This window comes from Balaenoptera acutorostrata, chromosome 19, assembly GCF_949987535.1.
Source record: "Balaenoptera acutorostrata chromosome 19, mBalAcu1.1, whole genome shotgun sequence".
In the NCBI taxonomy this organism is placed as follows: Eukaryota; Metazoa; Chordata; class Mammalia; order Artiodactyla; family Balaenopteridae; genus Balaenoptera; species Balaenoptera acutorostrata.
In genome coordinates this window covers 14,209,276-14,225,376 of record NC_080082.1, presented here as the reverse complement: position 1 = coordinate 14,225,376, position 16,101 = coordinate 14,209,276, and the positions used below count along the sequence as shown (strand labels likewise).

The following is a 16,101-nucleotide window of genomic DNA, read 5'->3' as shown; positions in this document are numbered from 1 at the left end:
TATTACAAGATATTGAGTATAGTTCCCTATGCTATACAGTAGGTCCTTGTTGTTTACCTATTTTATATATAGTAGTGTGTATATATTAATCCCAAACTCCTAATTTATCTCTCCCCCCCGCCCCACTACCCCTTTTGGTAACCATAAGTTTGTTTTCTATGTCTGTGAGTTTATTTCTGTTTTGTAAATAAGTTCACTTGTATCACTTTTTTAGATTCCACATATAAGCGATATCATATGATATTTGTCTTTCTCTGTCTGGCTTACTTCACTTAGTATGATAATCTCTAGGTCCATCCATGTTGCTGCAAATGGTATTATTCCATTCTTTTTTACTCCATTGTACATATATACCACATCTTCTTTATCCATTCTTCTGCTGATGGACATTTAGGTTGTTTCCATGTCTTGGCTGTTGTAAACAGTACTGCTATGAACATTGAGGTGCATGTATCTTTTCAAATTAGAGTTTGGGAGAGGAATTTATTGGCCGTATACAAGGAACTGGTTAGCCTTGCAACCCATACAGTCCACACCTATATCTGCACCAGCATCAGCAGCACAGAGAAACACTGATGTCCACATTAACAGCTCCTAGACATTATAACATGTGTTCAGAATACTTTGTGTTAGAAAACAAGGAGATGAATGAAATGTTTTAGAAATATTTCCCTGGGACTTCCCTGGTGGTGCAGTGGTTAAGAATCCGCCTGCCAGTGCAGGGGACATGGGTTCAATCCCCGGTCTGGGAAGATCCCACATGCCATGGAGCAACTAAGCCCATGCATCACAACTACTGAGCCTGCGCTCTAGAGCCCGTGAGCCACAACTACTGAGCCCATGTGCCACAACTACTGAAGCCCACGCACCCTAGAGCCCGCACGCCACAACTACTGAGCCCACGCACCTAGAACCAGTGCTCTGCGGCAAAAGAAGCCACCGCAATGAGAAGCCCATACACCACAATGAAGAGTAGCCCCTGCTCATCGCTACTAGAGAAAGCCCACATGCAGCAACAAAGACCTGATGCAGCCAAAAAAAAAAAAAAAAGTAAGAAATATTTCCCTAAAAAGCAGTTAAAATATAGAAGTTTGGATCACATAAGGTGCTAAACCCATAACTATATAGAAAACCTTCTTAGCCAATAATTTGTTCTCTTACTATCTCCAAAAACAGGTATTTTTCTGAACTTGTATCTATGTCCTTACACATTCTTTCCATTTGATTTTCCTTCCCTCTGAGCTAAGGTAGTTAAGAGCTCTCCAAATCACTCAGCCAATCATGCTTTCCAAACCCAAGCCATGAGCCCAACAGTATCAGAACAACCTGGGCATCTGGTTAAAACTACAGAATCCCCAGCCTTACCCTGCCCCTACCAAGTCAGGATCTCTAGGAATGGGCCTGTGAATATGCATTTTAATAGGTTCCTAAGTGAAACCAGATTAGGATAATTGGTATCATTATCAACTGGTATTTGGATTGTAATTGTATCAGATGAACTGATTACACTAGCTGATCATCTCTGACTAGCTGCTTAACTGTATCTTTAAATAATGGAAATATGATCATTCAGATTCTCCAAGAAACAGACCTGGAGTCAAGAATTTGAGTGCAAGCAGATTATTTAGGAAGTGTAGGGAATACTGAAAGAGAAGTAGAAGGTGATAAGGAAAAGGAAGGCAGCTAATAGGGTGTGTGAGTGAGCCAGCTACCTTGGACACTGGATTGATTTATTGATTTATTTATTTTTGGCTGCATTGGGTATTCATTGCTGCGCACGGGCTTTCTCTAGTTGTGGCTAGCGGGGGCTACTCTTCGTTGTGGTGCACAGGCTTCTCGTTGTGGTGGCTTCTCTTGTTGCGGAGCACAGGCTCTAGGTGCACGGGCTTCAGTAGTTGTGGCACATGGGCTCAATAGTTGTGGCTCGCGGGCTCTAGAGCGCAGGCTCAGTAGTTGTGGCACATGGGCTTAGTTGCTCCATGGCATGTGGGATCTTCCCGGACCAGGACTCAAACCCATGTCCCCTGCATTGGCAGGCAGATTCTTAACCACTGCGCCACCAGGGAAGTCCTGGACACTGGATGTTAATCCCACTGGAAACTCGGAGAAAATATACAAAGTGCACATTTCAGAATTATCCCTCTCAGGAGTCTTTATACAGTAACTCCTGAGAGTCATTGGTTAAGGATTGTCCCCAGAAGGTGTTACTTCTCTGACACTTCTGCCTTGCCCTGCCCTACCCATGGGCAGCAGGGCCCATGAAATGAGAGCCCAGAGATGCAGATAGTGGCAGTGGGACATCTGAGCACACTGGAGGATCTGAGGGGTATGAGAACAGCATTCACAGGACTGTGATGAAGCACTTGGTACAGTGCCTGGCATGCTAGATACCCAGTATTAACACTCTAATATAAATTGCTCTCATGCAATTTTATAAGAAAAGTTTTCTCTGTTAATCTAAACAGGATCAATTTTGTCCCCCAGTGGTTATCAGTTTTACATGTCACATAACAGAAAAGAATTTAGTTGCTTGTTTTGTTTTTATATTTTCCAGAAATTCTACAGCCAAACCTTGGTGTTCCAGATTGCCCAGAGTGCTCAAAAGCTTACTCTACTGGCACAGGGGCAAGGTCTAGAGCCATGCTTGGAATTTAGTCCCTCAGTTCTGGAGCTGGGGCCACTGCTGCCTTATGCACCTGGAGATGAGGCCGAGGTGGTGGTGAAGAATCCCTGCAACTTTCCCATTGAGTTTTACTCCTTAGAATTTGACCAGCAATATCTTGTAGAAGAGAAGGTGAGCAGAGACCAAAACCAACCTCCATTTTCCTACACATGCTGGGCCCTGCCAGGTACTCTTCTCTCTGCCTGGACAACTTCCTCCTCACCTTTGCTCCTTCTTCCTATGAACCCTTCCCTGTCAATTTAAAGATCACTTTGCAGTCTTTCCTGACCTACTTCCCTTGCCCTAAGCAGAATTCATTCTTCTTTGTGATCTCATTATACATTTGAAACAACTAATTTAAAAACTAATACATGCTCATGTTAAAATTCAAACAGTAAAGAATGTATGCCATAGTCATTATATTTGAAATGAGTTTCTTGTAGACAGCATATATTTGGGTCATCTTTTTAATACACTCTGGAAGTCTTTGTCTTTAATTGGTGTATTGAGACCATTTACATTTAATGTAATCACGTTAGGGCTTATATCTGCCTTTTTTTTTTTTTCCTGTTTGTTCTGGCTTGTATATTTTACAATTGCTCCTCCTTGTCCATTTTTTAAACTTTATTCTTTAGAGCAGTTTTAGATTCACAGCAAAATTGAGGGGAAGATGCAGAGATTTTTCATATAACCCCTGCCCCCACACATGCATAGCCTCCCCCATTATCAACATCCCTCACTAGATTGGTATATTTTTTACAATTGATGAACCTATGTGACATCATAATCACCCAAAGTCCATAGTTTACATTACAGTTCACTCTTGGTGCATTCTATGGGTTTAGACAAATGTATAACAACATGTATCAATCATTATAGTGTCATACAAAGTATTTTCATTGCCCTAAATATCCTCTGTGCTCCACATATTCATCCCTCCCTCCTCCCAACCCCTGGCAACCATTAATCTTTTTTACTGTCTCTGTAGTTTTGCCTTTTCCAGAATGCCATATAGTTGGAAGCATATAGTATGTAGATGTTCAGATTGGCTTCTTTCACTTAGTAATATGCATTTAAGTTTCCTCCATGTCTTTTCATGGCTTGATAGCTCATTTCTTTTTAGTGCTGAATGATATTCCATTGTCTGGAAATACCACAGTTTATTTATCCATTCACCTACTGAGACATCTTGGTTGTTTCCAAGTTTTGGCAGTTATGAATAAAGCTGCTATAAACATCTGTGTGCAGGTTTTTGTGTGAAAATAAGTTTTCAACTCTTTAGGTAAATGCCAAAGAGTATGATTGCTGGATTCTATGGTAAGAGTATGTTTAGTTTTGTAAGAAACTGTCAAAGTGTCTTCCAAAATGGTTGTAACATTTTGCATTCCTACTAGCAGTAAATGAGAGTTCCTGTTGCTCCTTATCCTCACTAGCTTTTGATATTGTCAGGGTTTTGGATTTTGGCTGTTCTAATAGGTGTGTAGTGGTATCTCATTGTTGTTTTAATTTGCATTTCCCTGAAGGCATATATAATGTGGAATATCCATTCATACACCTATTTGCTATCTGTATATTTTCTTTGGTGAGGTATCTGTTAAGGTCTTTGGCCCAATTTTTAATTGAGTTATTTGTTTCCTTATTGTTGAGCTTTAAGAGTTCTTTACATATTTCGAATAATAGTCCTTTATCAGATGTGTCTTTTTCAAATATTTTCTCCCAGTCTGTGGCTTGTCTTTTCATTCTCTTGACATTATCTTTTGCAGAGCAGAAGTTTTTCATTTTAATGAAGTCCAGCTTATCAATTATTTTTTTCATAGACTCTGCCTTTGGAGTTGTGTCTAAAAAGTCATCACCATACTCTAGGTCATCTAAATTTTCTGTTATGCTATCTTCTAGAAATTTTATAGTTTTATGTTTTTTATTTAGGTCTACAATTCATTTGAGTTAATTTTTATGAAGATAAGATCCACTCAGATTTATTTTTTTGCCGGTGGATGTCCAATTCCAGCACCATTTGTTGAAAAAAAACTCTTTGCTCCATTGTATTGCATTTGCTCCTTTAGGAAAGATCAGTTGACTATGTTTATTTGGGTCTATTTCTGGGATCTCTGTTCTTTTCCATTGACCTATCCAGGTCCATTTCTACTATCTCTACCCTGCTGTCCTACCTTGAGGCTGATCTGTATAAACTATGCCTTTATCTAATACCCTTAGTACCCTACATTTTAGAAACTGCCTCTTAGTTCCCTACTATGAGCAATAATGAAATTAGCTAAAAAATCTTTTTACCTTTCCTCACCACCCTCTAATTTAAAATGATATTTCTTTACTTCCAGTTAATGCCCACTGTGTAATCATCTCATGTACACTTTCTCCGTGTTTTGCTTTTTGTATTAAATCTATAGTGTCAGAGCTTACAATATTAAGATGTCAGAACCTAATTTCCATCATTTAGTCTTAGTTCTACACTTGAACATATTTAATGCTCAACACCAGTCCTTGTGATGTAGCTTCTCCATTCGTTACTGGATTGTCAGAAGATCATTCTCTAGTGGATTCCTCAGTAAGGGACCGTGGGAACAATATTTCCTGAGTATTCACGTGTTCGTAACTGTTTTTCCTTGGCTTTTGTGCTTGAAGATTGGTTTGATTGGATACAGTATCCTTGGCTCACATTTTCTGCACTCGTATATCTTAAATGCATTGCTCCATTGTTTTCTCATAAGGTCTTGCTGTTCATGAAGTCTGATGTTATATTAGCTATCTATTGCTGCAAAATAAATTACCCCCAAGCTTAGTAACAAAGAACAATAAACATTTGTCATCTCATGTTTGCTGTGGGTCAGGAATTTGGGAATGGCTTAGCTAAGATGGTCTGCTTCCTCTGGACTCTCCACCAACTTGGCCTTTGAATCTTCTATCTTCTTTACATCCAGTGTTTGTGCTCTGCCCGGTTTGGATTCTGTCCCTCTGGATTCGGGTCTTTTCATTAGGTATTTATTAGATGTTCAATGGCTTGTGTTGGCACAGCATCCTCTGCTGTGGGTCAGGGTCAGTGGAAAGCAGAATCCAAGGCTCTGAGATTTGCATGCAGAAGGTTTAGCAGAGAGTACTCTCAGGAACGACACCTCTAAAGGATAAGGAACGTAGACCTAGGCAGACAGAGAAGGTAAACTGTGATGACATTGCACAGAGACTTCAGCTGATCCCACAGGATACTATGCAGCTGGGCTGGCTCTTTACAGTCGCCTCAGTTGAAGCAAGTTGGCCAGGCCTTTGTGTCTCTACATCAGCCAGCCTTTGGAATAGTCCTTCCTTTCCCCACTGATCTGCCATGCCACCTCTGTCCTGTGTCAAAGCTCCATATACACGTGGGTCTATTCTAAGCTCTCACCTCCATTTGATTGGTCAATTTCTCTATTCAACATCAATACCACCCTGTCTATTGCTCCAACTTCATAATTCCTGGTATCTGGTAGGACAGTCCTCTCTATTTTTCTTCATTAGCATTTCAACTATTCTTAGCCCTTTGTTCTTCCATATAAATTTTAGAGTAAGCTCATTAATATTGGTTTTCAAACAACTAAAATTGGTGATCTTGGAGAAGGGTTACCTAACTGATTTTTCACACCAGTAAATTAGGTTGCATAGGAAGTAATTGCTTTCTAGGAGTTGATCTTACTCTCTTTTATAAATATACATACACACTAGTGTTGCTGGATTTAGCAGAAAGAAAAACAGGTTGCCGCAATTAAATTTGAATTCCAGATAAACAATATGGGACACATTTATACTTTAAAAATTATTCATTTTTTTATCTGAAATTTAAATTTAACTAGGCATCTTGTACTTCATCTGACAAGCCTAATATACATCCCTCTCTGTCTGTCTCTCTCTCAAATATACACACACACACACACACATACACATACCTAAACAGCCATTTTGCCTGTTTTTCTCTGGATCCTCTATTTATGAGACAACCACCTTACCAAGACAATATTGCTAACCACAATATTTTTCAATAACATGTCACTCAAAGTGGATAATTGAGTTCTGTACTTTTGTCAATGGAAAACAACAACAACAAAAAACCAGTATATGTTATTTATAAAACAAGGAGAAAATTCTTTTCCACATGGGAAATGCCCAGGCACAAATGGGGCAAAATAAAAATTCTGTATCCCCACAGATCCAGGGCTCAGCCTTACACTTTAGACCTCTGCAAAGGACCCTACCCTTTGAGATCCAGAAAGTATTTGTATACACCCCAGCCTTGGGCAGGGGCAGGGTTTTTATGAGATGGATGGCAGATCCACCTGGGACTGTGGGGAGGAAACTTCCAGTGGGACCAACAGCAGTTCCCATTCTCCTTGAGCAGATCTTGCGAACGCTGAAGGGCTATGATTCCTACAACTCCCTGCTGCTGCCTCCCCGCCTTCCGGGGGAAAAGCTGCCCCCAGAGGTGTATGAATACTTTAAGGAGATGAAGCGGTCAAAAGAGGAGCAGATGAAGATGAAATATCTGGAGAGTCTGGCACAGGAGAACGGTGAGAACTCAACAGTTCTGGAGCCCGCGGCTCCAGCCACTCCCCTGGCTTCTTTGAATTATCTCTGCTGGGAGACGAACCAGTTACTGAGCACCTTATGGATTTCATTTCTAACCCTTGCAAAATGGTCCTGTTGTCCCCATTGTATGGATGCGGAGACGGGGACACATTCTGCTCTCACTAGAGTCTGGTGGGGAGTTAAGACTTAAAAACAGCTAATTCAGATATAGAAGGACACTTGCTAGATACCAAGCCCTGTGCTGAGGGCTTCACACCTACAGATGAGAGAGGAAGCACTGAGAGGCCAGGTCCACAGATGTAAGTGGCAGAATCAGGACTCAAGCCCAGGTCTCTCTGACTCTGGAGTCCACGACAATAACCACTCCACTCCACAGCCCCCACATCTGTGCCTAGGTGATGCAAGGTAATCCATCATGCACGGTAGATATTGGTGCCCTACGAGAGGTAGGGGTGGGAGTTCACATGAGGAAAGACCCTCCATGGTCCTCAAGGCCAAAACTCAATCACAAAGCTGTACTGTGCTCTTACAGTCTTGCCCTTTCTTGCCCAGCACCCCAGGGTTATCCATCATCCACCCAGGATCCCCCCTTGTGTGCACTTGAGCATCAAGGTTCCAGGGAGACCTATGGGATCGTGTAGCTTGTTGGGGTGCTTACTTCTCTTCTCTGCTTCCCTGTGCCCTCATCCTGGAAATTTGCCCTCCCTGTTCTTACCTGCTCTCTTCTTCTGCATAATAGTCATCACATGTATTTTCTTCACACTTGTCTCCCCTCTAGACAAGCCCCCATAAAGGCAGTGATCATGTATCCCCCAATGTAAACCCAGTGCATGGACCAGCACCTGATACATCGTAGTGCCTGATAAATGTTTCTGTAAGAGTGAATGAATGAATGAATGAAGTCCATTTCTCCTGCCCTTGGACCTGTCTTGTTGTCTCTCAAGACAGAAGGTAGTCGGAGAACACTAATCTGCCCTAAAAGGAGAAGATGAGAGAAGAAGGCTGCCTGTCTACCAGTCTCCTGGTTGTATTTATTGAGCATATTAGTTCACTAGAACTGCCACTGCAAATACCACAGACTGGGGGGCTTAACCAAGCAAAACTTATTTTCTCATAATTCTGGAGGCCAGAAATCCAAGATCAAGGTGTTGGTGGAGTTGTTTTCTACTGAACCTCCCTCCTTGGCTTGTAGATGGCTGTCTTCCCCCTGTGTGTTCACAAGGACTTCCCTCTGTGTGTCTGTGTCCTAATCTCTTCCTATAAGAACACCAGTGATATTGGACTATGGATGGCTTAGGGCACTCATTTTAACTTAATTACCTCTTGAAAGGCCCTAACTTCAAATAGTCACATTCTGGCATACTGGGGCAGGGGGTGGAGTGCGGCACGGGGGTGGTGCTTAGGACTTCAGCAAATGAACTTTATGGGAACAAGTTCAGCCCATAACAAGCACCCACTATGTTCCAAGCACTGAGCTGAAGTGGTGGAAGAAAGATCAATGAAATCAGCCCCTGCCTTTGAGAGCTCAAAGTCAGGGAGGGGTGGGGGGATAGACATTCAAACTCAGGACTGCCTAGTGGCCTGAGGCAGAGAGTCACGAGGGGCTGCAGTGTAAAGAGGACTTAGTGAGAGCTGAGAAGGGCCCATCGCTCTCATCCCTGTCCTACACGCCTTGATTGTGGGTTCATTTTTCCATTTGGCCTGTGGAAAGGTGATCTAGAGCCAGGACCTGAGGGTCAGTAGAAGTCCAGGGAGGCGCTCCCTCTGCTTCTCACCAGCACCTCTCTGAGCATCTGCTTACTCTGCTGTCACAGAGTACACGTCCTTCTCTGCTTCTAGACCACGTCCAGGGAAGGCCAGCACCTACAAGTCATGTTATTGCCATTCCCAGGAGAGCTACAACCTCTCTGACTCAAATTCAAAATTAAACAAAGAAGGTGTCTTGGCTCCAGGGTAGAGCTGGGTCACCTTGTACAATGACAGCCCAATGCACCCACTGAAACTCTGTGGAATAGGGGCATGGAGGAGGGTGTGGGGCAGATAAAGTAGTAGATGTGCTCAACGATGACATGGAGAAATGTTCATGATAAATTAAGGGGGAAAGCAGGCTACAATTTGGTATGTGTACAGTATGATCCCAACTTCAGTTTTGAAAAATTAAAAATTAAAAATCTGAGAGGTTGCCGCTCTCCTATACTGGTATCATAAAATGAAGCTGCTGTTCCTCTATCACCATTTCTTTGTCTATCTATATTTCTTTCTGTAGCTAAATTTTGTCATTTTTGCTCTTTTGAATTTCCCAAATTTTCTAAACCAAATGTATAATTTTGGTAATTTTTTTAATGTTAAAATGTAGAAACACTCTGGGCAGAGAAATTTAACAGCAGAGTGACTGCAGTTCTTGTTTATTTGGGTCAGATAGTCCAGGGTGATGGTAACCAGTTCAGTGATTCTCCTCTTTGTCTCTCTTCCCTTTTCTGCCCTGTCTCCCTTGTCCTCCTCCCAACTCTTCCTGTGTGTTTCCATCCTTTGCTCCCTTGCAGAAGAGGACGATGGTCCCTTGTCAGAACAGGAGACCTCTGCCAGCACGAAGAGGACCTCGCTTAGCCGAGGGATCTCTATCACATCCAACCTGGAAGAGCGGCATATCCCAATGGTCAAGTCCAAGACCTACCCAGATGAAGACGAGGATGAAGAAAGCCTGGAAAAAATCATGTTTCAAAGTAACCAAGCATTTTTATGTTTGGGTACCTGTTCTCCCTGAGCAAAAGTGGGAAGGCTGTTACAGTGCCTTTCACCTTTCTCCATAAAATGCATCTTTCTAGCACTATTATGTATTAATTCTACAATGTGAATATGCCATCATTTATTTAGTCATTTCCCTTACTGTTGCATATTCAGCTAGTTTCCAATATTATTTTTCAGCAGAAGAGATTCCCCAAAGTGGGATTAAGAGTCAAAGAGTATCTGTATTTTCAGTTGTAGTAGCTATGGACAGATTATTAGCCAGAACGGGCACTTTCATACACTACAGAGGGAGTGAGGCAACATCTGCAGCAGATTATGTTTGTCATTTTAAAATAGGGCGTTTACTAAGAAAAAGTCGTCCCCACTTCCTTCAGAACCCAGGTGAGTTCTGGGTGTGTCCGCATGTATGTGCATGCACACACGCACACATGTATATTTAATTTGCAGCTGACAAGATTCAGAGCATTGACAGCCACTTTCCAGAGGAGGTTGGAGAAGTAGAGAACAACCCAGTGAGCAAGGCCATTGCTCGCCACCTGGGCGTTGACATTTCTGCAGAAGGCCGCATGGCCAAGAACCGGAAAGGCATCGCCATCATCATCCATGGGACGCCCCTGTCAGGTATGCACAGCCCTGAGGGGTTTATGGTGAAGTTTGCACATGTAATTTTTTTTTTTTTTTTTTACCTCTGGGTGATGCCTTTTCTTTTTTTTTTTAATTTATTTTTTAAAGTTATTTATTTATTTATTTTTGGCTGCGTTGGGTCTTCGTTGCTGCATGCGGGCTATCTCTAGTTGCGGCTAGTGGGGGCTGCTCTCTGTTGTGGTGCGCGGGCTTCTCATTGCGGTGGCTTCTCTTGTTGCAGAGCACGGGCTCTAGGTGCACGGGCTTCAGTAATTGTGGCACGTGGGCTCAGTAGTTGTGGCTTGCATGCTCTAGAGCGCAGGCTCAGTAGTTGTGGCGCACGGGCTTAGTTGCTCTGCGGCATGTGGGATCTTCCCGGACCAGGGCTCGAACCCGTGTCCCCTGCACTGGCAGGCGTACTCTTAAGCACTGTGCCACCAGGAAAGTCCTGCATGTGTAATTTTTGAGGCAGTAAAAGACTCTTCTGTTTGAAATTTATATACCAAAGGATTATCCCCAAATTGTTAAATTGCCAACTTGAGATATGGAGTTAGAGAAAGAGTGGGGACACCTCATTCTTAATTAATACATCTCTGAATTGTTGGAGCTTGCATTCTTTCAGTAATTTAATAACATTAAAATATTAAAGAAAAATCCAAGACATTAAGTTATTTAAAAAGAGAGGGGAAGAATATGTGCAAACTCTTTGGCCTGGCAGTGTTACTTCTAAAAATTTTTCTTAGGAAAACAATCACGTCGACAAAGATTAACTGCGTGAGTGTTCACTGCAGCATTGTTGACCATGCTAAAAATTTGGGAGCACTTGAAGCATTCAGTATGCAGGACTAGTTAATTAAGCCATAGTACATTCATGCAGTGAATTATATCACCATGAAAAACAGTGTCTTGTACACCCATTTTCATAGCAGCATTATTCACAATAACGAAAAGGTAGAAACAGCCCAAGTATCCATTGATGGATGAGTGGATAAACTAAATGTGGTATAATGGGGTATTTTTCACCCGCTAAAGGAAGGAAATACTCACACATGCTACAACACAGATGAACCTTGAAGACATTATGCTAAGTGAAATAAGCAAGACATAAAAGAACAACTACTATATGATTCCATTTATATAAGGTACCTAGAGTAGTCATATTCGTAGAGACATGAAGTAGAATGGTGGTTTTCAGGGGCTGAGAAAAGGGAGGAATGAGAGGTTATTGTTTAATGGGTAAAGAGTTTCCACTTGGGAAGATGAAAACGTGCTGGAGATGGATGGTGGTGATGGTTGCACAACAATGTGAATATCCTTAGCAGCTGAGCTGTACACTTAAAAACAGTTAAAATGGTAAATTTTTTATGTATACTATCACAATAAAAAAGTACCACAGAAGTGTATTGAATGAATAGAAAAATGCTCATGATATATATCATTTTAAGTGAGAAAAAAAAATGCCATGCTTACAATTTATCTGTATTAATATCCTATTGCTACTGTAACAAATAACTGCAAATTTAGTGACTTTAAAAAATGCAAGTTTACTTTCTTAGAATTCTGGAGGTCAGAGGTCTAAAATGGGTCAACAGGGCTGCATCCTTTCTCGAGACTATAGAGGAGAATCCATTTCCTTGCCTTTTCTTGCTTCTAGAAACATTATCTGCATTCCTAGGCTCATGGCCCCTTCCTCCATCTTCAAAACCATCACCATAGCATCTTGTAGTCTGTCTGTCTGTCTCGTCTCTCTCTCACTCTCTGTCTGTCTCTCTCTTTGCTTTCATCATCACATCACCTGTCCTTACTTTGAGCACCCTGCTTCTCTCATAAGAACCCTTGTTATTACATTGGGCCCACCCAGATAATCCAGGGCAATCTCCAACATCAAGATTCTTAATCATACCTATGAAGTCCCTTTAACATATAAGGTAACATATTCACAGGTTCCAGGGGTTGGGATGTGGACATCTGAGCGGGGGAGGCATTATTCAACCTACCACATAACCCATTCTTTTTTTTATAAGAAATATGAATAAAATAGTTACATATGCATACTTAGCAGGCATATGCTAACTGTAATCTCTCTGGAAGATCAAATTTCTTTTCTCCCTGCTGTTATTTCTGAATTTTCTGCTTTCTTTTTAATAAGCAGGTATTTTGAATGAGAAAAAAAATCAACACAAGTTATCCTTTAAACCAAAAAAGTCTCTTCCCTTTAGAATCAGAGACAGTAAGAGCTACAAGATTTTTAAAGCTCATCTGATAGAATCACTTTTTAAGCCGAGGAGAAAGTCCAGAGGGGATGTGGGTTGCCATAGCACACAGCTCATCAGGGGTAGAATTAGGACCAGAATCCACGGTCCTAACTCCTGGCTGAGGTCTTGCCTCTCTTTATTTTCTTTTTTTTTTTTTTTTTAACATCTTTATTGAAGTATAATTGCCTTACAGTGGTGTGTTAACTTCTGCTTTATAACAAAGTGAATCAGTTACACATATACAATATGTTCCCATTTCTCTTCCCTCTTGCATCTCCCTCCCTCCCACCCTCCCCATCCCACCCCTCTAGGTGGTCACAAAGCACCGAGCTGATCTCCCTGTGCTATGCGGCTGCTTCCCAGTAGTTATCTATTTTACATTTGGTAGTGTATATATGTCCATGACACTCTCTTACCCTGTCACATCTCACCCCACCCCCTCCCCATATCCTCAAGTCCATTCTCTAGTAGGTCTGTGTCTTTATTCCCGTCTTGCCACTAGGTTCTTCATGGCCTTTTTTTTTTTTCCCCTTAGATTCCGTATATATGTGTTAGCATACTGTATTTGTTTTTCTCTTTCTGACTTACTTCACTCTGTATGACAGACTCTAACTCCATCCACCTCATTGCCTCTCTTTTCTGCTGCCACCTCTGGCCACACAAGAGACTTAGAGGCAGAGACCTTGGAGATATCACTTTCCAGTAGCCTCTGTTATAGAAGCTTCTTCTGTCTAGGACACTGAGGAAATGAGAGCTGTGAAATTCAAACTCCTGACCTTTTTTAATAGGAAAGTCAGCCACCGCAGTCAGCATAGCCAAGTACTACAGTGCAGCCTGCCTGAACTTCGACTCCATCGTGCTGGAAGCCATCTCCGATGGCAACAATATCGCAGGGATCCGGGCCCGTGAGCTCTGCATCAGGGCCGCCATAGAGCAGTCCATGAAGGAAGAGGAGTCTGGTGAGAGCCATTTCCCCTGACTCTTTGTGGCCAAGTGGCCCTTACCCCACTGGTAACGCACCTTCTCAGTTTCCCCCACCGAGCTTTTCTCCACAGCCCCATTGAAGGCTGACTTATAACATGCTGCCAGTTAGCAGCCCAGAGAATTCTCTCCGGCAGACACCTGTGGCTCTCCTGGCTGCCCAGTGCACTTGGCACGGCAGGGAGCAGGGCGACGGAGGAGTTGTGGCCCACACCTTTGGGAGAGACACCTGGAGGGGAGCAGACGTGTGCTCATTCAGAGCAGAGGAAAATAATGTGACAGAACTGCCAGCTTCTGTGAAAGACCAACTGCGGGATAGTTGGGTTCCAGCAAGCATGATTTGGGGAAGTTTTCATGGAAGTGGGCTTTGAAGGAGGAGGAGAATGTTGACAGGCAAAGGTGAAGATAAGGACATTCCAGACCAAGAAAGCAGGGAAGCTGATGGTAAATGAAAGGTGGGAAGGCAGGTTAAGGCCAATCATAGTTGGACTTAATGCCAAGATTAGGAATTTCGATTTTATTTTGAAGGAAAAGAGGAGTTGGGCAGTTTTCACCCTATGGGAGAAATGGTCCAAAAGTTGCAGTAGGAAAGGAGCTCTAGTGATGTCTTGTAATGGAAGAGAGGTGAAGCTGAATATGAGTGGGGCTGGGCTGGCTGACCTGATAGTCGCCTGCATGGCAGGGAATTGAAGGAGGGGGAGGCATTCAAGATGTTCACACCAAGATTTCTGGTCACAGAAACCAGGAAGAGAACGATGTCATTTACCAAGACAGGGAACATGGGAGGAGGAGGAAGTTTACTGGAAAGGAAAATTAATTGAGTTTTTAAACCCCGTAGTAGTGAGGCCTTACCTCCCAGAGGTTAAGAATCCTGGCTCTCCCGGATCATCTAAAGACCTACAGGGCAGGAGGGTGGCTGCTCAGTGGGAAAATCTATCAAATATAAAGCAGAATACCTGCTCGGAGTAGAATGTTTTTTATATAAATACTTAGAACAGCATGCCGTCATTCCTGTTAGTGTCCCATGCCTGCTAGATGATAAAACTGGCTGGGGCATTCAGGGGTGTCCCCTCCCCTTGATACCTCTGCATGGGATGCTTAGAGAAATGGAAGATTCTTTGCTGGGAAGAGAAGAGAAACAGCTCTTTAGTGGTCTAGGGGAGAAAGAATAATTTTCTCTCTACTCTTCTGAGTTCTTGGCTGAGCCCCCCTGTAATAAAAGGCAGATTAACAAGAGAAAAACAAACAAGTTTATTAACATGTATACTGCATGTACCGTGGGAGATACTCAGGGGAAAATGGATGGCTTTAGAATTCAGAAGTAAATACCACCTTAATAGGGAAAGGGAAGGGGGATGTAGTCCTCTTAGGGGAGGGTAAATGGCTTTTAGGAAAGATGAGGGACCCTTACAAGAATGGATGGGAGGTGTGGCTGTTTGTGATAAAGTCTTTCTGGGTGTGGTATGGACTTGAGTCTCCTCTCCTGTGATAAGAGTCCATCTCCCTAGTTGATGAAACTCTCTGGAAGGGGACTTGTGACAGTGGAGCTTCTTTTGGAGGTTCTGTCTTTAAGCAAATAAGGGGAGGTCAAGGAAAGCCACTCCCTGCATTTACTGTTTTTCAGGTGCCTACAGCTCAAAATAACCAATATGCCAAAGCAGCATATTTTGAGGTGGCGTATCCTGAACTCCTGTAGTCATATTTTGGGGTGGCATATTCTGATACCATTTAGTGGGAACCCCAGGCTGCATCACAATTCCAGTTCTCTTAGATTTTTTGTTTCCTTTTCTGTCAAATAAACTGCGTTTCACAGAAGTCTTTGGAGCTGTGTTGATATCCCGTGACAAATCATGAATTTGAGCTCCCTGAGAAAGTAATGTCAAGCTAAAGGCTTAATAACTGGGGGAGACTTCCTCAACAAGGTGAGGGGTGCAGCCGCTGGAGTAGAGGAAATCAGCCCAGAAAGTTCCAGAAAGAGAGGAGAGGGGTGGATAGGGCAGGATGGGAGCTTGGGGAACATTTCACATTTTAGGAGGAGGTGGGGGCAGGGGGAGAAGCCAGGGGAGACGGAGAAGGCAGAGTGAGGGTCAGAAAGGTGGGCAGTCAGGAGAGCTACAGGCGGGAGGGGGCCAGAAGGACTTTCGCATCTCTCCGGAGCCGTGGTTGGAGTCTGGGGGACCCTTCCCACTTTATTTTCCTCATAGCCCTTACCCCTAGTTAACAGACTATTTATTTTATTTACTTATTTTATTGTCTGCCTCC

At 42.7% G+C, this 16,101-nt stretch overlaps 1 protein-coding gene across 1 annotated transcript in view; it reads left to right on the top strand.

Moving 5' to 3' along the window:
• Nucleotides 1-16,101, top strand: part of HYDIN (HYDIN axonemal central pair apparatus protein) — a 461,030-nt gene that overhangs the window by 333,195 nt on the left and 111,734 nt on the right. Inside the window, exons 37-41 of the mRNA XM_057534458.1 lie at nt 2,555-2,794; nt 7,044-7,212; nt 9,775-9,954; nt 10,427-10,600; nt 13,647-13,817. Of these exons, the coding sequence (XP_057390441.1) occupies nt 2,555-2,794; nt 7,044-7,212; nt 9,775-9,954; nt 10,427-10,600; nt 13,647-13,817 (934 nt within the window). The remainder of the gene's footprint in view (nt 1-2,554; nt 2,795-7,043; nt 7,213-9,774; nt 9,955-10,426; nt 10,601-13,646; nt 13,818-16,101) is intronic.